A 27,790-nucleotide genomic window follows, 5' to 3' on the forward strand; every position below is an offset into this window, starting at 1 on the left:
TAAAAGAAAAATCTTTTCTTACCGATTCAAACTCATAATATCATCCATATCATATTTATACGGTCATCATATAATCGTCAATATATGAACGTCCATAGGAATAGTAACAGTAATATATATCAAGAAAGACAATCAAGTAGCTAAGGACGATGTAGTTGGTCACATAATTAACTAGGCCAGTAAGCATTAGTCGAACTGTATGTTTTTTTTTAGCAACCAGCAATCTCTGGATATATTAATAGTCACATAGCGAATGATACTGTTATTCATGCCCCTGGCGGATTATTCCTCAAACGAACACGATTCACCTGCACTAGCTATAGCAAAATTCACAAACAAAAAGAATAGCAACCAATTAAGAACAACAAAGTAAGGATGATAATAGGTAATGGAGCTAGGCAGGCGCATCCATACCCGAGATGAAGAATCTTCTTGTCTGATGACTGAGGGTAAGCAGTTCCGGCGGTCTGATCAATCATGCTTTGATTGAAGAAATTACGAGAAGCTAACGCCTGAATCGCATTCAGCTCAGGTCCAGAAACCATGTTTGCTTGCTGAATTCTCTCAACATCAGTTATCTGATATTACTGTACATATTATTATTGTAATCCAGGGGAAAAATTTATATCTATTGATTATTAATTAATTAGTACAAGAAAAAGAAAGAAATTAAAGAGAATGCAGCAGGGTTAATAATAACAAGAAGAGAAAAAATGTTAATAAGATTGAAATATTTTACATTAGATTAAAAAAAAAAAAAAATAGAGTGATGCATTGCAAACTGTGTGCACATATAAAGTCATAAAGAACAACACTTGTTCTGTTCTTTTTCAATTTCTAAGTAGTTGAGTCTATATATACATGTGTAAAGTTACACATCTAAAGTTAGAAAAGAAAATATCTCAAATGTAAAACTTATACATCCAAAATACCAAAATATAACTTTGAATGTGTAGTTCTCTATTTTTGAAATCGTAAGATATATTTTAGGATTCTGGATATGTTGTTTTGGATCTTTTAATTTATATGTAAATTTACATATTTTGAACGTATAAATTTTGGATTTTGATTTTTTATGAAAGAATGTTTTATAAATACAAAGAATTAAACACTAAATTAATTATTGTGTATTTGTATAAATTTATATATATTTTACATATATATTTTTCTAACAAAATAATTAATTATTCCTTAAAAAAAATTAATTATTAAAATAATTGAATTGTACACAACATTTGAAGTTGACCAAATAATACTGATATATAATTTTGATATAGCTAATCTTTTGGAAAAGTATTTATCATTATTTGAGTGAATGCTTCCTACTTCAATTTATGCCCTAGAAATTTAATTTATCAAGATTTTTATGCACTTACCTTTTCCATCATGTATGTAAGTGACAAATTCATTCATTCAAGTATAGACGATATATATAATTTGGAAAAGTATAGGTAGATAATGAAAATGCTAAACAATGTGAATAATAGATATATCGAATGTTCATTTTATTTGGTGTGTAAATGGTTATTCTAATATTAAGATTTAGGTAGATAATTTGAAAGTGTAGTGTGTTTTGATTTAATTGGTGATTGTTCATGTTATTCAAGAAAATTATTGATTACCTAACATTTCCTATATAATTTTTAGAAGTAATATTAGGTGACTAGCAAAATTTAATATTTTTTGTTAATATTTAGTTAATTCTAAATATTATTAAAGACTAAATTTTAATAGTATAAAAACAAGGCGTTGGTTTAAAATATTAATTAACATTGATAAATATTTTTATTTTTTAGGATAAAATATATTTTTTTGTTTCTAATATTTATAATTTAAAAAAATATAATTTTAATATTTAATTTTATTTAATTTTATTTTAATATTTTTAATTAATTTATTTTTGTTTCTAATATTTTTAATTAATTTATTTTTGTCTTTAATATTTTTAATTTATTTTAAAATGATCCTGATATATATTTAATTTTGTCTCTAATATTTTAGATGTATTTAATGTCCAAGAATAATTTTAATACAAATCGTAAACATTAAAGATAAAATTAAATACAATTAAATATTAAAAATATTTTTATAAAAATTCTAAAGACAAAATATATATTTTATCCAATATATTTTTTATATTACTTTCCAATCCTGAATCTCAAAAGGTTATACATATATAAACTATAATAATATATGATAGAGTTACCATTGAAAACATCTACACTATGATCATTTATCATATCCGAAATTCTGGGACTAAACCTTAAAGATTTTTATTCATCGTAATAACAAAATATGAGTCATACATATATATACTAAAAGTACTAAGAAAAGAATGAACAGTTTTGCGACTGCTTACCTTAGTCCGAAGGCAAAGATTTTCATTTTCCAATTCAATCTCCTAAGTTGAATAATGCAGGTTTATCGATCAGTTGTAAACAAATAATATAGAAGAATATAAATGCTAGTAAATAAATTAATTCAGGGAACTTAAGTGCTAATTACCCTTTTCTGAAAGTATTCAATTTCTGCCAGCAGCATCTCATGCTGTAGTAGTTAGAGAGGGAGGGGGGAAAAGGTATCAATAAAAAGAATTACATGTGAGTCTAAATCTAAGATCGATCAGAGAATTGATCCTCTGACTCTGAATTGGTCAATTTTAGATATTTATTATTAATAATTAGATAATCTTGTGTGATTTATGTTAATTAAGTGCATCTTGTTACAACCATTTTATATTTCACGTAGTAAAATAATTATCGTATTTATTTGGTGACGATACAAAATTTAAAGGAATCAAAACAGTTATTTAATAATTAATTTGTCTATCCGCTAATGAAAAAAATCTCAAGAGATCAGGTATGTGCAACTAGAAGATATAGAAAAGAACAAGTGAAACGTTTAACAACAACAACATGATATGCATTCTTCCTTTTTGGTTTAACTTGATACCTTCTTAGACCTGATTCTAGTGATTCCTCTTTCAAGTCTGTTCTCCAACTGCTTAAGTTCCTTCACGGTAAGTGTGCTCAATGCATCACCCATCAGGTGCCTAAAAAAGAAAGCATAAACACTCCACACAGCATTAATGGAATGAATTCACAAAATACGATATGTCCGTTACAATTTTTGGGCAACTAATTTGAAGCTTTAAGATAAACAGGGATAACAAAAAAATTCACCTGTTAGAATTTTGCAGCATCTGTATTTGTTGTCGCAACTTTGCAGATTCTTGTTGATAATACTGATAGTTTAGGCGCGGCAGATAGTTCAATTTGATTAAGAAGGAGTATACAGACAGACACAGAAAAAAGTTTTGAACCTATTATACTACTCTAATTTTACTATTAAAACTTAATTATCAATTTACAATTAATATTAAATATATTTAATAATAAAAAAATATTATCACATTCACCAAAGAACATCACCAAATATTGCGCGCTCAATGCATTTGTAACATTGTTTTAAAAAAAGTCAAATTTTTAATAAATTTGATTATAAAAAAATTAAATTTTTAAAAAAATTTATAATTATAAAACAAAGTAGTCCTTGTTCGAAGCATTGCATATCTTTTCTTTCTAAAAATGAATGTCGTCTTGTGTTATAGTCTTATAGAAGAACCAATTCCCTCCCCTTGTTTCGATACGGCGTGACGCATAAAAGCTACTTAACCAAATTAACGATCACGTAAGATAATTTCATTAATAGTTAACGGAGCAAACTAACAAGAGATTTATCTGTCTGAAAGAACAATCCTTAAAAACATATATGGATAAAATTTTGTTAGAGACTTAAGAATTTGACTTTTTTAAAAACAACAATTTAAAATTTCACTCACATTTATATACACTAACACATTATGTACACACTAATGTGCTTATTAATGCATAGGTAGGTTTTAGTGTGCAGCCCGTTACATATTCAAGATTGTTTTAATCAAGTTTAATTAAGTTGGTTAAATCCAACAAAAACCTCACACAATATACATGTGAATTAGACTTTTTTTTCCGTATTTTTTCTTTTTTTTTATGCATTTTTTTTATTGTCTTTTTTGGTTGCTACTGCGTCTTTTTTTTTTTTTCCTTCTTTTTTTTCTTTTTCTTTTTCATTGTTGCAGTATTTTTTTTTATTTTTATTCTTGTTAAATAGGTAAAATAAGAAGAATTATGAATAGGTAAAATAAAAAAAATATGATGAAAAAAAGAAAAAGAAGATGATGATGATAAAAAAGAAAAGAAACAGGTGATTGAGAGTTTTGAATTGTGTAGAATTTATTCAAAAAAATAATATTGAAATTTTTTAAGTATGACACGAGAAGTTTCTTAATGTTGACACCGAAATTTTTTAACTGTAATACAAGTTCTTGTTAAGAGGATGAAAAAAGAGGAAGGAGAGTTTTGAATTGTATAGAACTTATTAAAAATAATACCCAAAATTTTTAACGGTGATACAAGTTTTTGTTAAGAGGGTGAAACAAGAAAAATTATGAGAAGAAACAAGAAAAGGAAAAAAGAAAAAGGACGATGAAGAAGCAAAGAAAGTGGGAGAAAAATTTTGAATTGTGTAGAATTTATTAAAAATAGCATCAAAACTTTTTAACTGTGACACATAAAATTTTGACACCGAAATTTTTTAATCGTGATCCAAAATTTTTTTAACCAATTCTTTTTTATTATTAAACTAATTGAATGCTATGAAACTCGTATATAAGATGTCTAGCCATTTTTATGTCATTTGTAATTAATTATTGTATTTTTTTTACTCCAAAAATATTTAAATATATTGTATTAGTTGAATAAATTAAAATTTTAGATATATGATTCTTTAAAATTTTTTTGTATCATTTATAAAAAATTTTGGTGTCATTTTTAACAAATTTCTTGTGTTATTATCTTAAAATTCTTGTATTATTTTTCTTATAATTAAATTAATTGTATGATGTTAAATTAAGAAGAATAAAAAGAAGATGATGAAAATAATAATGATGATAATAAAATAGAAGGAGGAAAAAAAAGAAAAAAAAAAAGAAAATGATAAAAAAAAAAAAGAAAAAGAAAAAAAAGAGGTGATGAAAAAAGAGATGATGATGATAATAAAGATGGAAGAAAAAAAAAATTATGGATAAGAATCTAAACATAAACATGCATGCACACATAAATTTGATTTAGTTAAATTTAGTTAAAAAAAAATTGATTATCTAATATTTTTATTTAGCCGATGTGGTCAATCCACGTGTTTATACAAGATGTTCTCCCCATGTAATTAATAAAAGAAAACATTAATATGCTTATTTAATTGGTCATCATATATATTAGAGTGAATATAATGTTTAAAATTTAGCTAATATCTAATCTATAGGTTAAAATTATTAATGGAATAAAGTATTATTTGAATTCTTAATATTTGGAGTGAATTTTATTTTGGTCTCTAATATTTTAATCATTCTATTTTCATTCTAAAATATTTAAAATAACATCGATGTTATTTTATTATTAAATTTTTTACAAATAATTAACAGGATTATTGATGTACTGTTAATAATATTTTTGTTAAAGTTACATTTCATCAATCATCTTCTTTTATTTTTATCCTCTTTCAATAAGTCTAAACGTCATTCTTCTATTTTCTTTTTTCTTTCTTTTTTATATTATTAATTCTTCAAGAAGAGTGTGAAGAGGAAAAAAAACGAGAGTATGAGAATGAAATTTGGACTTGTTAAAAGACCGAAGATGAAAAAGAAGGTTGAGCAAACGTAGCTTTAATAAAAACATTATTAATATAGTACATCAATTTCCTTAAGTGTTAGTGAGAGATTTGACGGTAGAATAACATTGATGACTTGATGTCATTTTAAACGTTTTGATAAAATGATTAAAACGTCAAGGACCAAAATAAAATTTATTCAAAATATTGGAGGTCAGACCAAAATAGTATTTTACCCTTATTAATAAAAAACCTATTATAAAAGTGTATATTAAAATTAATAATTAAAAAATTATTATAAAAATATGTAAAATTTAATTTTTTATATAATTACTGTATATTTATTTAAATAAATTAATAATAATTTTAACCTATACTGAGAACACATGCTAATTTAAATCCAAAGATTTATATTTATACGAACATACACTTATTTTCATGAACTTGAAGCTAACAAATTAAATTTTATCTCTAGAGAGAAACTAAGTTTCTCCAACATGGTGCATCGATTACTATAATAACCAAAATTAAATTAGAATGTGCGAGAGAGTGAGTAAGAATTCTATAAATCTTAAAAACTCTAAATTATATAGGTATGAATTTTGTAACTTATAAAAAAAGTTTGAAAAATAATATAAAATCAGCCAAAAAAATAGTCCATAATTAATATTAAATAATATTAAAAAAAAGCCAAAATAATCTCAAATTATTTTATTTAATATTTATTAATTATTATTAGAATAATTATATAATTTTAAATATAATAAATATATAATTGTAAATATTGTGTATATAAAATTATAAATATTATGTTATATAAGATAACTTTAGATATTATCTTTCTAGAATTAACAATAATATTTTACGTTAAAACATAAAAGGATCATTGTTACTCATCATATTTCATTAATTTCAATCAATTATAATTAATTCAATATTTATTAATAATTACCTATTATATTCTCATATTTCTTCTTTTACATTTATTAACAATTTTTTTCATTTCTTTTGTATCCCTCAACGTAACTCCATAAACAACCTTTGTATTATAAATTAAAGTAACCAAAAAGAGAGATGATAATTGAGAAACTTCTATATTATATTATGTGTTTAATTGAGTAGTCCTCTCTCTCTCTCTCTCTCTCTCTCTCTCTCTCTCTCTCTCTCTCTCTCTCTCTCTCTCTCTCTCTCTCTCTCTCTCTCTCTCTCTCTATATATATATATATATATATATATATATATATATATATATATATATCTTTTGAATGTAGGAAGTATAAATATCTTTTGAATGCAAAAACTCAAAATGAATTTTTTAATTTGAATGTGATTGAGGGCAATGAATTGAACAGAAGATTACGAAATTCTTAATAGTTAAGGTTTAAAATAAGAAAGTTTTTTTTTTTTTAATTAAAAGCCAAAGTTGTGTGAATGAAATGTTAAAACACTTTATTTATTCATTAAATCCATAAATAAATCACTATTTAATTCTTTAATAATTATTTATTATTGTATAAAATTCATTGGCTAGCTAGTATTACCTGAGCGTTAATTTCGGTGGCAGTGCTGGTGCATGAATGATCCGAGCATGCCTTTTTGTATCTCTCAATAGTTGACCTTATACTAAGTAGTAGTCAAATAAATAGTAGATCATATATCAGAACCAAACGACAAGAAAAAAAGAAAAGAAAAAAATTGAAAAAAGACAACGAATCATTACAATGTAATAAATCCATCAACAAATTCAGAATCGTATAGTGGAAATTGAAAGGAAAACAAGCTCAATTGTGTGGGTGCGTGCGCATAGGATAATGAAAGTAGTGTAAACAGTTAATTAGCAGATAAAAATTTATGTAAAATTTATAATTAAAAATATTAAATTGTAATTTAATTAAACATATTAAATTATTTAATATTTTTTAATTATTAAATTTATATACAAATAATTGCATGTAAATTTTTACTCAATTAATTTATAATTTATAATTTATAGTTTAGTTGTTTAGTTTGTTGATGTTGTAACTCGTAGTTAGAAAATAGTTATGAGTTGATGAGTGTTAGGGGTCAGTAGAAATTATGATATATAATCATTAATTAGTCATCATAAATATATTTCACAGTGAAAGATTATATCTAATAATAAAAAATTATTCATTTTATTTTTTATGGTTAAGTGCTAGTTAAATTTTAATAAAATTGTTGATCCCTAGACTTTCTGTTACGAGTTATGAACATTACTAACTTGCTCTAGGAGGAACGATCTTATAGCTATTTCCACTACATAATAGCGTCTACTATATAAGGCACTTCCAATGCATTTATGCATGCATATATATGTATGTGAGGTAAAATATAATTTTTATTTTTAAAATTTAATTTTTTAAAATTATCGTTAATATTTAATTTGATTCAATTTTGTTTATAATGTTTAAAATAATTTCAATTTTATCCTTATCATTAAGTTTTTACCAATTGGTAGTTAGTCAAATTTTTTTTCAATTTTAATAGTGTGAGATTACATTCAATAACGAGAGATCACGCACTTTTTTTTATGATTTAGTGCCACCGCAAAACACAAAAATTACCGAAATATCCATTATCTCTATCACTCTAACTCTTACTCCTACTTTTTCACCGTCACTCTCATCATCACTTTGCCTCAGATTCGTCGCCCTCGTCCTCCCTCCGCACTTTACCTCTGGTTTGCCCTCCCTCCACCTTGGCTAGCACTCATCCTCCTCTCCGCCTCCGCCTCGGATTCACGGCCCCCGTCTTTCCCTCCGCCTCCGTTTCTGGTTCGCCTTCCCTTCCGTCTCGGCTTGCGTTCGTCCTCCCTTCTGCCTCTGATATTCACCTCATCCACCTTTCTTATTCTGCCTTTGGTTATGTCTCATTTCTCTTCTCCTTCTGCTCTCTATTTCTCTTGTCAAGTTTGTTTTTTTTTTAAATAAAAAAAATACTTGTTATTGTGTGTGAGAGTGGAGATTTGATAGTTGCTCCTGTGATGGGGTTGAGTTTGATAATGAGTGGAAAATGGCGTTGTAATGGCAGTGGTGACTTGAGAGAGGCTGCAGTAAAAATAATAAAATGAGAAGGTGAAGGAAAGTGTATGTAGCAGTGGTAGATGTTGTTACCATGGTATAAAGAGTTTAGGAAAGAAATAAAGAATTATTTAAAAAAGTATCATTTTTGTTATTCATATTTCTCATGTGATTACAAAGTTCTTACCAATATATAGACTAAGAGTACGCTAAGAGTACACTCATTATGGAATAATATCCTAATAAATTACATTGATTTTTTTCTAATCCTCTTTGATATTTTTCTGATTTTGTTCCCTAATTATGATATTCTAATACTTCCCCTCAAGGTGAGTAGTGGGATCACCAATACTCAGCTTGGTTAGAACTTTAGCAAGGGCTTGTCTTGAAACTGCTTTAGTAAGAATATCAGCCAACTGGTCTTCTGATCTCACAAATGGAAGCTCAATAATTTCATTCTCAATTTTTTCTTTGATAAAGTGTCGATCCACCTCAACATGTTTTGTTCTATCATGTTGTACAGGATTCTCTGAAATGCTGATTGCGGCTTTGTTGTCACATTTCAACTAGCTTGGCGATTGTGGTGGAAACCTAATCTCAGTCATCAATTGTCTTATCCACAATACTTCAGTTATGCCTTTAACGATCCCTCAAAATTCTGCCTCAGCACTTGAAAGAGCTACAACTTTCTGCTTCTTGCTTTTCCAAGTTACCAGGTTGCCTCCAACAAGTGTAAAGTAACCATCTGTTGATCTTCTATCATTTGGGTTGCCCGCCCAATCTGCGTCAGTGTATGCCTCAACCTTCAAATAGTCATTCCTTTTGAAAATGATTCCACTTCCTGGAGCTCCCTTCAAATATCGAACGATCCTCATAGCAGCTTCCATATGATCTTCTTGTGGCTTATGCATAAACTGACTTACTATTCCCACAGCATAAGCTATGTCAGGCCGAGTATATGATAAGTAAATTAGTTTTTCAACCAGTCGCTGGTACCTTTCCTTATCTGCTAGGGTGGCACCTTCTACCATCTTCAACTTGTGATTAACTTGCATGGGCGTATCTATTGGTTTGCAATCCACCATTCCTGTTTCTGCCAGAAGGTCCAAAATGTACTTTCTTTGGGAGATAAAGATTCCTTTGCTGGATCGTAGAACCTCTATTCCTAAGAAATATTTTAGTCCTCCCAAATCCTTCATTTCGAAGTCTGTAAATAAGTTCCTTCTCAATTTTGCAATTTCTTCAGCATCACTTCCCGTTATGATCATATCATCCACATAGATTATTAGGCAAGTGATTAAATCTCCCCGTTTTTTCAAAAAAAGGGTATGATCAGAGTTGCTTTGCTTGTACACATACCTTTTCATGGCAACTGTAAATCTTCCAAACCAGGCACGTGGAGATTGTTTAAGCCCATAAAGAGCCTTCTTTAATCGGCAAACTTCATGTTTTCCAAATCCCGTTGAGAAACCTGGAGGAGCTTCCATGTACACTTCTTCTTTCAACTCTCCATGCAAGAAAGCATTCTTGACGTCAAATTGATGGAGTGGCCAGTCTTCATTTGCTGCTATTGAAAACAACACCCTGATAGTATTGATCTTTGCAACCGGTGAAAAAGTATCAGTGTAGTCGATACCATAGGTCTGTGTATAACCTTTGGCCACCAACCTTGCCTTGTACCGTTCAATAATGCCATCTGCCTTGTGTTTAATGGTGAAAACCCATTTGCACCCGACTGGCTTTTTTCCTGTCGGTAGGATACACTTTTCCCAAGTTTCATTCTTCTCTAGAGCTTCCATTTCTATATTCATGGCTTTTCGCCATTCAGCTTTCACATTAGCTTCTCGGACAGTTCTTGGAATGTCTTCTGTTAAGAGTCTGGCGGAAAAAGCCTTTGCAACATCTGCCATTCCTTCTCTAGCCACTCTTATTGGGTATCTTGAGTTACAGGGAACATGTTCTGGTGAGTACCGATCAGGAGGCATCCCTCTGTTTCTTCTTGGAGGAAGAATAAAGGTATTGGGTTCTGGTTCTTTATGTTCCAGTGCTATACTGTTATTGTTAGTGGCCTCATTAAAAACAGGGAGTAAATTATCAGATTGACAATTACTTACCTCTTGTCTGACATTCTCAAAAGGACTCTCACTGGTTGTATGTACTGAGTTGTTTTCTACGTTGAGTGAAGTATGCTCGGTGGCTCCATCTACTTGCTCTGTTTGAACAGTTTCTGGGCAACAAAGGTTATTTAGCCAACTTGGTGGTTCTTTATTGTTCTCCCCCTGAATGCCATGTTGGCGGCTAAAGTAAAATTCAGATTCTAAAAAATCACAATCCATGGTCACATGAATACGACGAGTGATTGGATTGTAGCACCTATACCCCTTTTGGTGTGTAGCATACCCAACGAAAACACATTTTTCTGCACAAGGATCAAGTTTAGTTCTATTGGCTTTGGGAATATGGACAAAGACGGAACATCCAAATACTCGAGGTGGTAAGGTTAGAATAGGCGGGATTGCAGTTTGAGTAGCCAAGACTTGTAAGGGTGTTTTGTGGTGGAGAACTTGGGTAGGTAGGCGATTTAGTAAGTAGGCAGAGGTCGCTATAGCTTCAGGCCAAAAAATTTTTGGAACTTGTGCATCAAAAAGCATGGCTCGGGTCATCTCAAGTAACTTACGATTTCGCCGCTCAGCCACACCATTTTGTTGGGGTGTATTTGGGCAGGAAGTTTGATGAATAAGACCATTTTTCATAAAAAAGTCGTGCATTGACTGGTTTATAAATTCTCCACCATTATCTGAGCGAAGTACTTGGATTTTCTTGTTGAATTGAGTATGAATCATTTGGTAGAAAGCAAAGAACTTATCAGGTACTTCAGATTTATGTTTTAAAAAATATACCCAAGTCATGCGAGAGAAATCATCCACAAATAACACAAAATATTGAAAATTATTATGGGAAATAGGAGCTGGACCCCACACATCTGAGTGTATTAGAGAAAAAATAGAATTGACTCTAGTGTTAGTTGGAGGAAAAGAAACTCTGTGATTTTTTGCACGAATACAAGTTTCACATTTGAGGGGTTCAGTACTACTTGTAAAAAGACTAGGAAATAGTAACTTGAGGTACCCAAATGAAGGATGTCCGAGACGCCTGTGCCATAACCAAAGTTGCCTAGTAACCGTGAGCAAGCATGCCATGACCCTGGTGTGCTACTTCATCAACGTAGTAAAGGCCTTCTCGCTCAGTACCACGCCTAATGATCTCCTTCGTAAGAATGTCCTGTAAAAGACAAAAGGTAGAGTACATGAGTACCACACAATTTAATTCCTTTGTTACTTGGCTAACAGACAATAATTTTGATGATAGTGCAGGGACATAGAGGTAATTTTTTAATTTTAATTTTTCTGAAAAAATAATGGTGCCTCCTCCTTTAACATCAATTAATTCTCCACTAGCTGTTTCAATATGAGCTTTTGAGGGTATAGTCAAGCTATTAAACTCATGGAGGTCATGAGTCATAGTATCAGTAGCCCCACAATCGAAAATCCATTCATTTATCTTTTTAATTGGATTCTGATTTTGGGTATCCCCTTTATATTGAGTCGCGGTCTGGGCTGAGCAGGCAAGGAGTTCAGTAGTCCTTGCCCTTACCGCCGCTGCTGCCTTGCCATAGTGACTTGCTTCCTCTCTTCTGGCCTCGTCACTGCTGCTGGTGACCTCTGGGATGCTCACAGCGGTGGCTCCCTTACTCTGATTTCTTGATGACTTTGGATTATTTTTTCACCAATCTGGGTAACCCACAATATTTAAGCAGTTTTCTTTGGTGTGTTTCTTCTTTCTTCTTCCACCAATTGCTTTTTTCATCAGAGTTGCCCATAATGGATAATCATATCCGTTTAGTTTGAAACCAATTGACAAATTGTCAGAATTGGTTTGTGATGATCGCATTCCAAAATTATTGCGTAGCATATTTACAATTTGTAAAGAAATAGTTGATTTTGAGTCCCTAGAACCTAACTCTGCTCTGATACCAGGTTACCATGGTATAAAGAGTTTAGGAAAGAAATAAAGAATTATTTAGAAAAGTATCATTTTTGTTATTCATATTTCTCATATGATTACAAAGTTTTTACCAATATATAGACTAAGAGTACGCTAAGAGTACACTCGTTATGGAATAATATCCTAATAAATTACATTGATTTTTTTCTAATCCTCTTTGATATTTTTCTAATTTTGTTCCCTAATTATGATATTCTAATAGATGTGATGTGATGATTGTGGTGGTGGTAGAGAAGTGAAGAGTTGGAAGGGTTGAAATTGATTAAGATTAGATAAGAGAAACTTAAAACTAAAAAAAAATTAATTAACTATTAACCGATAAAAATTTAATGATAAGAGTAAAATTAAAACTATTTTAAATATTAAAGACAAAATTAAATTAAATTAAATATTAAAAATATTTTAAAAAATTTAAAAAATATTACGAACAAAAAATATATTTTATTCCCAATATGTGTGCCCCCATGAACTGGAGGGATGCTTTCAGGGGAAAAACAAAACGTTCTAGAGTAACTATTTTAGTTTGTATTAATTTTTTGAGTGTATGAAAAAAAAAATCAGTCTAGATATTCAGATGATTCTATTATTCTATAATAGATTCATCAGCTTGATTTGGCAAATTTCCATCCTCACAAACGTCAATTATTGCATTGTGAAGGTAATTAAATGGTAAAAGGGAACTATTTATATCATTTTAACCTAGAATGATCATCATTTCGCGTGTTTCAAACCATGGTTCAAAATAGTAAGGACAATTTACGCATCTAAATTGTTTGATCCCCAATATTACGCAAATACATTGTTTCAGTTTTTAATACGCAAATGCATTGTTTCTATATTTTATGTAAACCGCTACTGGCAGTAGCGGTTTACGTGTGAGTGAGTGTGTGTAAACCGCTGCTGGCAGCAGCGGTTTACGTGAGTGTGTGCGTGTGTGTAAACCGCTACTGCCAGTAGCGGTTTACGTGTGATGGTTTGCCTATATAAACCGTGGTTGCAGCCGCGGATTATGTGTTTAGAAGGTTTGAGGAGTTTTCTAGAGAGAGGAAATTGTAGAGAGAAGTCAGAGCAAGTTGTGAGCGGGCCCGAGGTTCCTCAGCGGCGACTTCTGGCGAGTTATCATGGCAGGCAGGAACCTGTACCGACTGAACGGCGTTGCGCATATTGTCGGTTCTATTGGTGACGAGGTTAGTTAATATTTATTTTTTTTCTAGTCTTTGCATATCTTAGTTAGAAAAACGGTAGGTTAGGTAGAGGAATTAGAATTTATAGATTAGTCGTTGTATCCTGAATTTAGGGTTCGCATGCTAGGATGTTAGTTCACTAATCTTGGTTTAGTGTTTTTAGTTTTTCTTGGTTAGTTATAGATATGCCTAGTTACCTGAAATTTAATTCCATTCAATGAATGTTATGCCCGCTAATTAATGTTGGTTTAGTTTAGGGAACGGGATAGTTGACATTAGTGAATTATTATAGTTTGTTTAGGATATTTGTATGATATGAAGTTTTAAATTTTAAATCTTTACAATATTTTAAAATTTCTGGATGTTAATAAGTAAATTATTTGTGTTGTTATTTTCCCTATCGTGAGTAGGAAATTTTTTTTAAATATTATATACGAGAATTTGCTGATGGTTTAAGGTATTCGTATTCGGTTAGATATGGAAATCTGTTTAAGGATAGGAGAATTTAATTGCACTCTGTTTTCGTTTGTTGTTCTGTGCAGCCCAATAGGTGTATATACAGTGTGAGGCGGCAACAGAATATGCCCATGCATGAAAGGATCATCCCGTATTTAGAGCGGGCTGGATTGTACCATTTGGCTAGGCTAAATAGCCAATGGTTCTGGTTGGATGAGCCACTCGTTAGTGCGTTCGTTGAGAGGTGGCGTCCTGAGACGCATACGTTCCACATGCCTTTCGGAGAATGCACAGTGACATTGCAGGATGTGGCATTTCAGCTAGGGCTTCCTGTGGATGGGGAGGCTGTGAGTGGTTGCCTTGGTGAGTTTGAGACATACATGGAGGGTGGCCGACCAGCTTGGGAGTGGTTTGAGAACCTATTTGGTGAGCGGCCCCCACCGAATAAGGTCAAGCAGATGACAGTACACTTTACATGGTTCCACGAGAGGTTTAGGGTGCTACCACCAGATGCGAGCGAGGAGACTGTCCGCATATACGCACGGGCCTACATCATGATGCTGTTATCGACTCAGTTATTTGGGGACAAGAGTGCGAACCGGGTTCATATACGATGGTTGCCATTTGTGGCAAACCTTGATGGCATGGGGAGGTATAGCTGGGGTTCGGCCGCTTTGGCGTGGCTGTACCGATGTATGTGTCGAGTAGCAAACAGAAATGTGACTAATCTTGCGGGCCCGCTCCAGTTACTTCAGAGTTGGATATTCTGGCGGTTTCCGTCTCTTAGGCCGGCCGGGTTTGAGGTTTTCTCTTTCCCGCTGGCATCAAGGTATGGGTTATGCTTTTTTAAGTTTAACAAATTTATTGGGCATATTTTAAACTTTGTGTCTCATATGACTTAAATTTAGGTGGTCTGCCTACTTACCTCCTAATGATGGAAAGGAGCAGAGGGTCATTAGGTATCGGCTTGCATTGGATCGACTGACCGCTCGTGATGTAAGTTTTATAGCAGCAAGAGTTTTAATTTTTGTTTGATCTCTATTCGTGACTAGATATATACTTGTTATCGTAGTCCTTGATGAGTTCTTAAATTTCAGATTGTGTGGGAGCCCTACTCCGCGCTTGATGTACTTGCCGTGGTCCATCCAGAGATACTTACAGACGAGCACAGTCGCATGTGGCGAGCCGTGACTGCCTTGATATACTTTGCGGTCATCGAGTGGCATCAGGTTGACAGGGTTGTTCCACAGCTGGGTGGAGTACAACATATCCCCGAGAATGCTTTGAACGTAGACTGGCTGCATGCTAAGGACGGTAGGGGTGGCGATAGGTGGTTTCCCCACTACTATCAGAAATGGCATGAGCATTGGGAGAACCGACTTGATGCCGTCATTTCCATTGAGCGAGTGGCAGATCCTGGCCCATTTGCAGATCACCTAGATTGGTGGTACCGAGAGGCTCAGCGGTTCCTTAGCCCTGGGGCTGCATTTGCCGATCCTAGAGGCACCCAGATACCTCCGGAGGCATATCAGAGAGGATCCTCCCAGGTTCCACGCAGATCACAGCTACCTGATATGCCGGACAACCGTCGTGTTGAGAGACGCCGTCGTGTTGGGACTAGGGACACCGGTCGAGAGTGGAGGTGGTTACATGATGCGATGCAGGAGGATGACGCAGGCGGAGATGCTAGAGCTGAGGTCGATCACCGTGTTCGTCGGGCTAATGCCAGACGTGGGAGAACTCCGGATGATACACAGCACGCAGGCGGAGTTAGTGGGACCGCAGCGACTGAGGCTGGAGGGGATACATTCACTAGCAGAGCTTATTCTCAGATGCCGGAGTTCACACCGACCATGACTATGGATTTAGATGATCAGCTGGTCAGTCCACGGTTTTATGCAGACTTTGCTGAGTTGATTGGGAATGATGCTGGCACGTCGAATGTGCAGTTTGGTGGCCAGTCTTACCAGCAGCAGATGCCGGATGTGCAGATGGAGACCGGAGCTTACCAGCCACATATGACGGAGATGCATTCCCAGCCACATGATTATCAGGGTCAGTATGGGGTAGATCTGAACGTGCCTGCAGGTAGTCCGTTGGATACTTGGTTCACTATGGGGGGCACCCCCCAGTCCGCGTTCGGGTTAGACCCTCCACGTGATGATGTTGGACAGGAGGCAGCCCGACCGACTCGAGTCAGACGTCCAGCTCGATGTGGGACAGGATCTCATCTCCTTGGTGACTTTCATGATGTTGCGAGGGATGATCGCGATGGTTAGCACCATGTGTTGTTGTTTTTTATTTCTCGCTATGTAGTTTATTTTCTGATTTAGGACTTTTATGTTTTTTATATTTGGATGACTGTTATTTTGGGTACTTGTTACTTTATGTTTTATGCCCGTTGGACCTTATTTTTAGTCTTGTTGGAAGGACTTTTATATTGTTCAGTTTTTACCTTATGATTATGTTGAGACAGTCTATTCTTTATCGATCTATTAGCTAAGATGGAAATTAAGCACAATATCTCTAGAAAAGTGAAACACAACTACCGATATTATCATTAACAAGATAAAACAAAAAGACTAAAAACTCATAACTGATAAACGAAATACATAAAGATAAATCTACATCCCACTACTAGATCCTCGCTGAGGGCAAACCCGTCGGGTATGACCGGGCTGCCTGCACAGACCACACCTCTTAGGTCGGCTGGTGTCGGCTTCGTCCATGTTGTTGCGGATGCGGGTGGACCGTGGTCGTCCTTCTCTAGCCCTTCTCATGCCCGGATCGGGTATAACCGTCGGCCCGTCATATGGTGGCCAAAGCCCCTCTGGAATACATGGTGAAAACGACATCTCATACACCTTAAAGACCTCAGACATGGTGTACACCTCATCAACATAAGTTGCCCAATATAGGCGTGACTGCGCACAGCATGCGAGGGCATGGCAGCAGGGGTAGTGCAGCGCCTGGAAGTATCCACAATCGCAGGTGCGATCCCTCAGAGAAACCCGATAGCTACTCAAAGAGAATTTCCCGGTGGGAGTCGTCTCAGCCACAGTATAGTCAAGCTGATGCCTATCAAACACTGTCACCGTGAAGCACCTCGATTCCTTCAGATTACGCTCAATTGCCTTAACTACTGCCTGTGAAAACCGGAGCCCGGACCCTAACTGTGCCTCTGCGGTCTGCCCACGGACAACAAACAACTCGGCCAGCCGGAGATATGTCGACTTAACCAAAGACGTCACCGGGAGGTTTCTTGTGCCCTTCAAGACAGAGTTCACACACTCAGAGATGTTGGTGGTCATGTGACCGTATCTTCTCCCACCATCCTTATGCTGTGTCCACCTCTCATAAGGCATTCTGTTTGCCCATTCGCACATAGCCGGGTTCTCCGTCCTCATTATATCAAACCAATAGTCAAATTCTGCTTCCGTCTTCGCATACGCGGCATTTACCAACCACCTCCGCGCATCCTGCCCCTTGAAAGTGAGGGCAAAATTTGCAGCAACATGCCGAATACAAAATGCCCGATAAGCATGCGGGGGTAGCCAACCACTATCGGGGCTCTCTAATGCAGCCTTGATGCCGTTGTGTCTGTCAGAGATCACGAGAATACCTTGCTGTGGAGTGACATGCCTTCTAAGGTTCGATAGAAAGTACGACCAAGAATCTGCGTTCTCTCCCTCCACGAGTGCAAACCCAACAGGCAAAATGTTTGAGTTACCATCCTGTGCGATCGCCAACAACAACGTCCCGCCATATTTGCCATACAGGTGTGTGCCGTCGATGCTTATCAGCGGTTTACAGTGGCGGAAAGCCTCAATACACGGAGGAAACGTCCAGAACATCCGATGAAAGAAAACTCTATCCTCGTCAACTTGGTCACCCACCCTAACCGGGGACGTCTTCAATAGAGCAATCGAACCTTCCATCGTGCATGTGACTCCAAGGATCCACCGAGACATATCTGCATATGACTCCTCCCAATCACCATATATTTGCGCTACTGCCTTCTGCTTCGCCAACCACACCTTCCGATAACTAGGCATGAATCCATAAGTCGCCTCCGTGGCCTCTTGCAACACCTTAATAGACACCGACGCATCAGCTCGAACCAATGGATAGATTCTCGCACAGATAACATGATAATCAAGCTGCTTGTGGTCGCTTGATATCGATGTGGCCATACACGTGTGCGGACCGTTGTACCTCCTAACCTCCCATGTGCCCTTCCTTTTCCGCATGACTATCCGAATCAACCACGTGCACCCGTTACCAAACTCCTTGCATCTCCCTTGGTATTTCAGGTTGTCGGACTCCATAACCTTGTACTCAACTCCACGCCGAATACTGTAATCCTTCACACTCAACAAGGCTTCCTCTTTACTCTGGAAGGATTGGCCAATCTGAAATTCAGACATATTTGTCCCATCATGCATCCCCTGCCCCTCGAATGTTGCATCAGCATTCTGCTGTTGGCCGATGGCTTCCAAGTTCAAAGAAGAGAGGTGGGGAGGGTACTCCTGTGTTGCAGAACCGGAACATCCATGGGCTGAACGTCCGCCTCTTGGAATATCATCATCACTGTCCCCACCAATATCGACAGGCTCCTCATCCAAATCATCGTCAAACAGTGCATTCTCAACCCGATCCGGTCCGGCATCGCATTCAAAATCAGGAACAACGGGACCAACATATGCATGAACAGCCCCAGCACGTTCGGGCTCCGGATTCGGAACTGCCACTGCTACCACAGGCATCGATGTTGAGGCACCACCGGCTGGGATCGACTGAGGATTAGGGGCCGATGCCCTTGAGCTATCCACACCATCTTCCAACTTTGCAAACAGCTCAGTTACCCTCACCTCCGGAAAACTACGCCTGCAGTGAAACAAGACATGCAAGTCTTCATCCGACCCGATCACGAAGGTCTCATATCTCACACCAGTTGAGACAACATCAATGGGAATCTTGTAAAATAATTTTTTTACCCACTTCGTCCCACACACACCGAGCTTCCGTAATATGCTTTGCTTAATCTCCGCCAACGTATTCGAAGATCGGATAAAAACACTAAGCGGTTCTCTATCTGTGAATTTTACACCATGCCTTTTGCTCTTTTGAATTTTTCCAGAGCAGTGAACCAGAGCCACAAAACTATCCTCTCCCTCCATTTGTGAATAACACTCTACTTCTTCACATTTGGTCCCTCTATGGTTTATATAGGCAGCCCCATTCAGACACACACACGTAAACCGCTACTGGCAGTAGCGGTTTACACACACGCACACACTCACGTAAACCGCTGCTGGCAGCAGCGGTTTACACACACTCACTTACACGTAAACCGCTACTGCCAGTAGCGGTTTACACACACACACACACTCACACGTAAACCGCTACTGCCAGTAGCGGTTTACATAAAATATAGAAACAATGCATTTGCGTATTAAAAACTGAAACAATGTATTTGCGTAATATTGGGGATCAAACAATTTAGATGCGTAAATTGCCCAAATAGTAATAGCGAAAAATTAAACTTCTTAGACAGTAAAATATTCTAAATAAATAATTTATTTAGAATAAAATATGGTATTAATTAATAAAAGAAATATTGCATACTTTATTAGCGTATTATATATATTTTAAAAATTCTTTTTAACTTATTTAATTACAGAAAATGCTAATTTGACTTATGAACATATATTTAGTTGCAAAATAAGATATGATCATAAATTTGTTAGAGCAATGGTGTATGAACTCTACATTTGACATCAAATAAGTTTCTTTTTTATTTTTTTTTGTTTTTGTTTATTTTCCAACTTTTTAGCTGAAGTTTTCAAGTTTTTTTTATTCAAAAAAAAAAAGAGAGAAAATAATAACAAAAGTACGATATTCAAATATAATTTTGTACAAAGAAAAATAAACTTTTTTTTTATTTGTTGACTATATAAATTTGCAAAATTTTATTTTCTTTTCAGAGATCTTGATTATTTTCGTTCAATGGAAGAAAGAATATTAATATAATTTTTGTTTTGCAACAAATTTTTAATGTAATATAATAATTGGGTGTCCTGTTTTCAACTCGGCCTATTTACCCCCTTTTTTTTTTTTTTTTTTTATGAACTCCTATCCGAATGTATTATTTATATATAGTGTAGACATAGTACTCTTAGTAAAGTCACAACTCTAGTAAAGGATACAGATGTAGGTGAATCATGAAGCAATAGATGTGTATTAAAAGAATCATAAGCAATACATGTGTATTAAAAGAATGATAATCGTAAACAAATAATAATTTAAAATTATTTTATTTAATTTAATATTTATAATTTGGTGCATATAACATTTATGTTATGTTCTTATTATATTTAGTATTATATATTTATTGATTTCTTTCTACCATATTATCTATATTATCTATTCTATAATTGTAGTGCAAAAACTTTTACTCTATAATATAATATAATATGGATCAATCTACAATATGTATCTAAATATTCAGATCGACCTTCTTATATATAGACTTATATATATCGAATTTCAATTCCATTACATCATTATATCTAATGTACATAGTAGCTCCAATTTGTCATACCTCTACCCTATCTTTTATTTCATTTCTTCGGCAATAATAAAAAAAACTAATTATTAATAAAATTGGATTTCGTTTTTTATTTTTTTAATATATATTATTCTTTTTGAATAAAAATAAGTATAAAAATAAATATAGAAATATAAAAAGAAATATATAAATAAGATATTATATAGATATCTTTCTATTAAAGATATATTCTATTAAAGATATATAAATATACTAGATATCTTCTCACTTATCAGATTCCATTGTGTCTTCCACAATGGAATCTGAAGAATTCGCCATGATATATCTGATCCATGCATAATATCATGAAAAATGGATACAAATTTTTGGCTGCTACTTAGTATCGGCAATAGGTCTATCCCAACGTGTTACATAAGGCAGATATTGTATAATTGTTCGATTTTCCGCAATTTTTTCCATCCCTCTGTGTAAATAACCCAATAATGGTTCACAATCAATAACATCCTCACCATCTAGAGTAACAATGGGGCCAAAAAGCCAAAATAAATCATTTTAGCCCTTAGAAGTTATAAAAAAAAACAGATTATCCCTTTCACGCTCATGTCACGGCGAGGTACTGTAGAAGAAAAAACCGCAAAATCCGATCCAATTTATCGTAATCGATTAGTTAACATGTTGGTTAACCGTATAAAATATTATATATATTCATAAAAAGCAATATTTTCTATTTTAATAATTCTAATATTATATTTTATTAATATATTATTTATTAATATATTAGAATATATATATTTTATATGTACAAAAATATACAATAAAGATTTTGACATAAAAAGCCTTCTCCTTTTTATCCTCATGAATCCACCAATACTATGCTTTTTTCTATGTTTATATTAGTATTATTTACTTTGTTGGTTGGAGTAATAGGAATCTCTTTTAGCCAAGAAGGAACAAATTTTGATATATTAACCAAATTGTTAATCCCTTCTATAGACCTGTTGCATCAAAATTCCGCTGTACTGCGCTCTCCAAGTGTGCTTGTTCCCCCTTCTTCCTTACCATGGCAAATCTTTGTGAAAAAATTCCGATGAGAAGAAAAATACGGGAATTGAACTCTATGAGATCAAATTTCCCGTTGTTCCTCAGTAGCTCAGTGGTAGAGCGGTCGGCTGTTAACTGACTGGTCGTAGGTTCGAATCCTACTTGGGGAGGTTTGGTTCATATTAATATAATATGAACAACAATTCAACCAATTCAATTGACTAAAGAATAAAAAAAAAGTCTGAAAAAAAGAATATATTCGCAAAAAAAAAAAATTTTTCTACATAAACACTCTTTTTTTACATTTACAGAGAATTAAATCGAAATAACTGAGAAAAAAAAAGAATTCTTTATTGCCGGGATAATGGACTACTTCTTCATATCCATCGTGCAATGCACGCAGTTATCGATAGACAGAAGAATCATGGTATGCACTTTCGTGTACTAGCTAAAGCGTTACGTTTGTCTGGTGGAGATCATATTCACGCCGGTACCGTAGTAGGTAAACTTGAAGGGGAAAGAGATATTACTTTAGGTTTTGTTGAAATAACGAGCCTCTTATTACTTGAGCAACTATAAAACTATCCCAGGCCTCTCCTACTGCTATACGGCGGTGAATTCGTTCCCGGGCCTTGTACACACCGCCCGTCACACTATGGGAGCTGGCCATGCCCGAAGTCGTTACCTTAACCGTAAGGAGGGGGATGCCGAAGGCAGGGCTAGTGACTGGAGTGAAGTCGTAACAAGGTAGCCGTACTGGAAGGTGCGGCTGGATCACCTCCTCACGAATGAGAATTTAACTAAAAGAGAGGATTCTAAAGATCTCGATGAAACTCAAATTCCAATAATTATTAACAAAAATAAAAATAAAGTAATTTTGAGTTAATTTAATTTATCTCTTAAATATTTTTCTAAGACAACAAAATTAAAAGGCCAATAACACAAATTTCATTGTAATTATTAAGACTTTATTGTGTGTAGGACTGTATTTGATTTCGACAAGATATGAAACTGAAAACAAGATATAAAAGATAAAAATATAAAAATTAATGTTTTACTATAACAAAAATTTATTTTTAGGGACAAATTTTGAGTAACAATAACATAATAACCATTATATGTCTTACTTAATTTATGTTTTTGCAACAATTATATATTTATCGATAGAGTACACTATCATGTTTGTGCCTAACATTTGGGATAAGTTTTATTTGTATCCGTAACGTTTAAATTGTCCTATTTGTATTCCTAATGTTTATAAAAGTAATTCTGCCATTAATTATATTAGATGTGTTCGATTTTAATATAATGTTGCAGGAGACGATTTTTTTTTTTACTTTTTTACCAAAAGATAGGAAACTCGAACCCGCAACCTCTTAATTGAGTATGAGGAGACTGCCATTTGCGCTATAACTCATTGGCATTTTTTGCCGTTATTATCATATGTTATAATGACAATTGTATACTTTTACGATCATTAAAATATTTTTTTTATTGAATTGACAATTGTATAATTGCTGCTAAAATTTTAGTGACAAAGCATAAAATAACTAATTCTTAATTCTCGGTAAATATATGAGCGACTATTTTAATTGCCACTAAAAATAAAATAAATGCTTGCTAAACAATTTTTCTAACCGTGTTTTTTGTATTTTGATTAATAATAAACTGAATATAAGATATAATAAATAATGAAAAGTCTAATTTACATTTATTTTTTCTTCACACAAATTTAAAAAAAATAAAATAATAAAAAATATACTTATAAAAAATTAACTGTGACAATAAAAAAATTTATGTCTTCGTTCAATATTTTTTGTATTTTTTAATTAAAGAATACAAAATATATTAATTTAATATCTCAAAATATAATATTTGTCTTTATATTTTATTGAATTTAATTTTAATATACTCACTGTGAGTGTAAATTATAAAGTAGTTATATATACATATATATAATTATATAATATCGTATAAATAAAAATAACTATCTTTTCATATTAATCACGTAATTAATCATCAAAAAATAAATATAATTATATAAAACTTTTTAATACATTAAAATTAAACTCTATTTATTTATTATATAAAACTTTTTAATACATCAATATGTATGTGTCAGTGTCTTGTTTTTACAAAGAAACGTATCCTAAATGATGTAGGATGAAGACTGACAGTTGATAACTTACCTTTCTATATGACATATAATGTTTCGGCAAAAATTTTCATATAAGAATGTGTAATTTTAAAATATATTATTAAATAATACTAATTTTCGTGGCTAATTTCTTAGTTAGTTTACTATAATTTATTGCTGTGGATAAATTTTATAATTCGAAAAAAAAAATAATTACTAAAAGGTTTGAATTTTGCGAAATCGAATATTATACTCAGAGACTTTCTAATAATTAAAATTTATATTTTGTGAATTAAAAAATAGTATAAAATAATTGATATAACATTTTTAATTTGTTTATTTTATTGCTATATAAAAATTAATATTATTCTGCATCAAAAGACAAGGTAACTATTTATTTAATTTAATTTATTTTTATTAATAAACACTACATTTTTATGTAAAATTAATTTTTAAAAATAATTTTATTAAACTACACTTCTATATTAGCCCAGGACAACAATAAAGAAGTCTTGTGGCCCACAAATTCAGCCCAACAGAATACACAAATTAAATTATAATTTAGTCTTTATCTTATCTTATAGTTATCTTTATCTTTATCTCTATCTTATCTTTATTTGCTTTTATCTTTCATAGGACAATGCTCTATATATATTTAGTTTTACCCTCATAGTTTACAACACACTTCAGTACAATTCAATCAATCAATAATCAATAAAAGTTCGCATTCTTTTCTTTTCTTATTCTTTCATAATTTTATCATGGTATCAGAGCCTTGGTATCCTCCTTGAAGAGGATACATAAGCTATCATCTTTTCGGTGAGAAATCACCCTACCTCTTTTTCAACCTCCTCTCACAATGAATAATCAATCTTCCAGTTCAAGATCCAACCAATCTTTGTTAAAGGCATCCAAGTGAAAATCCTTTTTGGTTACCCCGGTTCTTTATCAGCAATTCTGTCTGCGCCTCCTTTCTTCCGACAATTTCGTCTGCATTCTGTTTCAGCAGTCATATCTGCATTTGTTTCAGCAGTTTAATCTGCGTATGTTTTAGCAGTTTCATCTGCACTCTTATTGCGCTCCACGCGCCCTCTTTTTTTTATCGCGCTCTATGCGCCATTTGAAGTTATTGCGTCATACGTACGTATTTTTTGAAGATCGCTGCTCAAGTACAGCATCTCCTTTTATATTTTTGCCGCCGGCAGCTCAAGCTCCGCTGCGCGCATTTTTGAAGATCGCTGCTCAAGTACAGCATCTCCTTTTATATTTTTGCCGCCGGCAGCTCAAGCTCCGCTGCGCGCATTTTTGAAGATTCGCTGCTCAAGTACAGCATCTCCTTTTATATTTTTGCCGTCGGCAGCTCAAGCTCCGCCGCACGCATCTTCCTCCGCGTCACTACGTCAGAGGCGTCTTCCTCGACAATTTCATTGGAACTTATCCAAGCTGTGGATTATTGACATCTTCCATCCACCAGCTTGCGGGGGCATATTAAACTACACTTCTATATTAGCCCAGGACAACAATAAAGAAGTCTTGTGGCCCACAAATTCAGCCCAACAGAATACACAAATTAAATTATAATTTAGTCTTTATCTTATCTTATAGTTATCTTTATCTTTATCTCTATCTTATCTTTATTTGCTTTTATCTTTCATAGGACAATGCTCTATATATATTTAGTTTTACCCTCATAGTTTACAACACACTTCAGTACAATTCAATCAATCAATAATCAATAAAAGTTCGCATTCTTTTCTTTTCTTATTCTTTCATAATTTTATCAAATTTTGTTTGTAAAACTTAACCAACAAGAACAGTACTTTTGTAAACATCACATTCTTCTTAACCTTTTTAAAATATTTTACTTCTGTAATTTTTTTTGGTCTAAACTGATCTGAATAATGAATATATAATTAGCCATGTTTCGGTAGTTACAGTTATTAGTGGTCAACCTCAATTTGAAACGGCAAACTACTGCAGCAATGCAACATACATATATATATATATATATATCCTCATGCATCTTAATTGTTTATATATAAAGTTGAATTGTTTTAGAAGAAATAATAGAGATTAGAAAGAAATTAAAAATTACTTGTTGTTGGAGTATTCGTAGAGTCTGCCACGACTGGAGAAGACAATTAGGGCGACTTCTGCATCACACAGCACTGATAGCTCATATGCTTTCTTCAGAAGTCCATTTCTTCGCTTGCAGAACGTCACCTGCCTATTCGTTGTGTTCTCGATCCTTTTTATTTCGATCTTTCCCCTCCCCATTTCTTTCCCTTTTTCAAACACATTCAATTAATGAATTACAAGGCAGAAAGAATAGTAGAGAGAAAAAAAGATAAAAAAAAAAAAAGAACACATACAAGAGTCCCTATACAAATTAAAATAAACTAAGATCTACCAAATCGATAGATCTTTTTATTGTGATGATAATTATTTCGAAGGAAGGATTTATTATTATTATTATTGTTATTATTATTAAGTATAACGTATTAAAAGGTTGTATTCTGGGATGGATGTCTATTATAATAAAAAATGATTGATAAGAAAAAAAAAAGCCAAAAACAGTGAAAACTTGTTATATTTAGTATCTATTAATTGTTTCCTTAATCAGAGTAGGTAATAACAGAGGTGGATCAGAGATAATTAAATAAACACTAAAATCATTTAAGTCTCATCAAAAAATTCAAGAGCAAGATCTAAGATTATATATGTATAGATTAGATTCGGAGAATGGAACAGTAGGACATACAGATCTAATCAATTTTACCGTACTCTTTTTCTCATATCTATATCTTCTTTATGTAGTTATACATATATGTGCTCGTAAGGTCCCTACTCTTTCCTAGTCCACATTAGATTCAACATACAAGACCATTTCTTCAGGCGTCTAAACTCTCTTGAAGGCTGAAGAAAATACCAAAGACCTTTCACTTTAACGTAACATTAAAATATGTAAGGCCAAGCAAGAAATTTCTTGGACTGGCCGGAACTCAGACGGTACGAAATATGCTGGTAAAGATCTTGGGAAAGCAAGAAGCAATCAATGATATTATTTGCTCCAACAATAAAAGAGAACCCTAACTCTTTATTTCAAGGAAAATAAAAAAAGAAAACCAAAGAAGAAGAAGAAGATAAGAAGGGGAGGGAGAGGGAGAGGGAGAGAGAGAAAAAGTAACATATATAGTAATAGACTAATAGTTTATGATTCAGAATAAATTAAACAAATTAAAGATGATGATAAATTGATGCGTTTATTTTTGTGTGCGAAGAACAAAATTAAGTCCGATCCTAGGGAAAAGAAATTAAGAATACAGACCTGTCTCAGCCTTTGATGACTACTACTACAGCAGGCAACAGCTCTCGGAAAGAATACTAATCCCAAAGCTAAGTAAGAAGGACCAAACTGATGCACTCTTTCTGTAAGTTTTGTTCGTTCCATTTCAATTCCATCATTACTATTTATAGCCCTTTCTTTCTTTGTCTATCTTTGAAAGGAGTGCAAATTAAAAGAGTGCATAGAGGGGCTCTCAAGAAGGAAAAATGATACTAACCAGCTAAGCTCTCAAATGGTTTTTTT

At 33.3% G+C, this 27,790-nt stretch overlaps 1 protein-coding gene and 1 non-coding gene across 4 annotated transcripts; one reads left to right on the forward strand and one right to left on the reverse strand.

The window, feature by feature from the left end:
* STK (K-box region and MADS-box transcription factor family protein) lies at positions 1–27,717 on the reverse strand. Of its 3 annotated transcripts, none has more exons than XM_021103441.2 (9): positions 27,530–27,706; positions 26,297–26,486; positions 7,248–7,329; positions 3,183–3,244; positions 2,953–3,052; positions 2,506–2,547; positions 2,360–2,401; positions 415–578; positions 1–313 (listed from the first exon to the last, which is right to left on the reverse strand). In XM_021103441.2, the coding sequence occupies exons 2-9, from the start codon at positions 26,476–26,478 to the stop codon at positions 283–285; spliced, it is 705 nt and encodes a 234-aa protein (XP_020959100.1). In that variant the 5' UTR covers positions 26,479–26,486; positions 27,530–27,706; the 3' UTR covers positions 1–282. The 3 variants fall into 3 exon arrangements, with proteins under 3 accessions (XP_020959100.1, XP_016204599.1, XP_020959102.1); XM_016349113.3 differs by having other exon boundaries at positions 1–317; positions 27,530–27,695; XM_021103443.2 differs by lacking the exon at positions 2,506–2,547 and having other exon boundaries at positions 27,530–27,717.
* On the forward strand, positions 22,163–22,234 carry TRNAN-GUU (transfer RNA asparagine (anticodon GUU)). The gene has a single exon. It is a non-coding gene; the product is annotated as a tRNA-Asn (tRNA).
* Positions 27,718–27,790: the final 73 nt, after the last annotated feature.

The sequence above is a fragment of the Arachis ipaensis genome, chromosome B9 (genome assembly GCF_059453495.1).
Source record: "Arachis ipaensis isolate K30076 ecotype BB chromosome B9, ASM5945349v1, whole genome shotgun sequence".
NCBI classification, from domain to species: domain Eukaryota; kingdom Viridiplantae; phylum Streptophyta; class Magnoliopsida; order Fabales; family Fabaceae; genus Arachis; species Arachis ipaensis.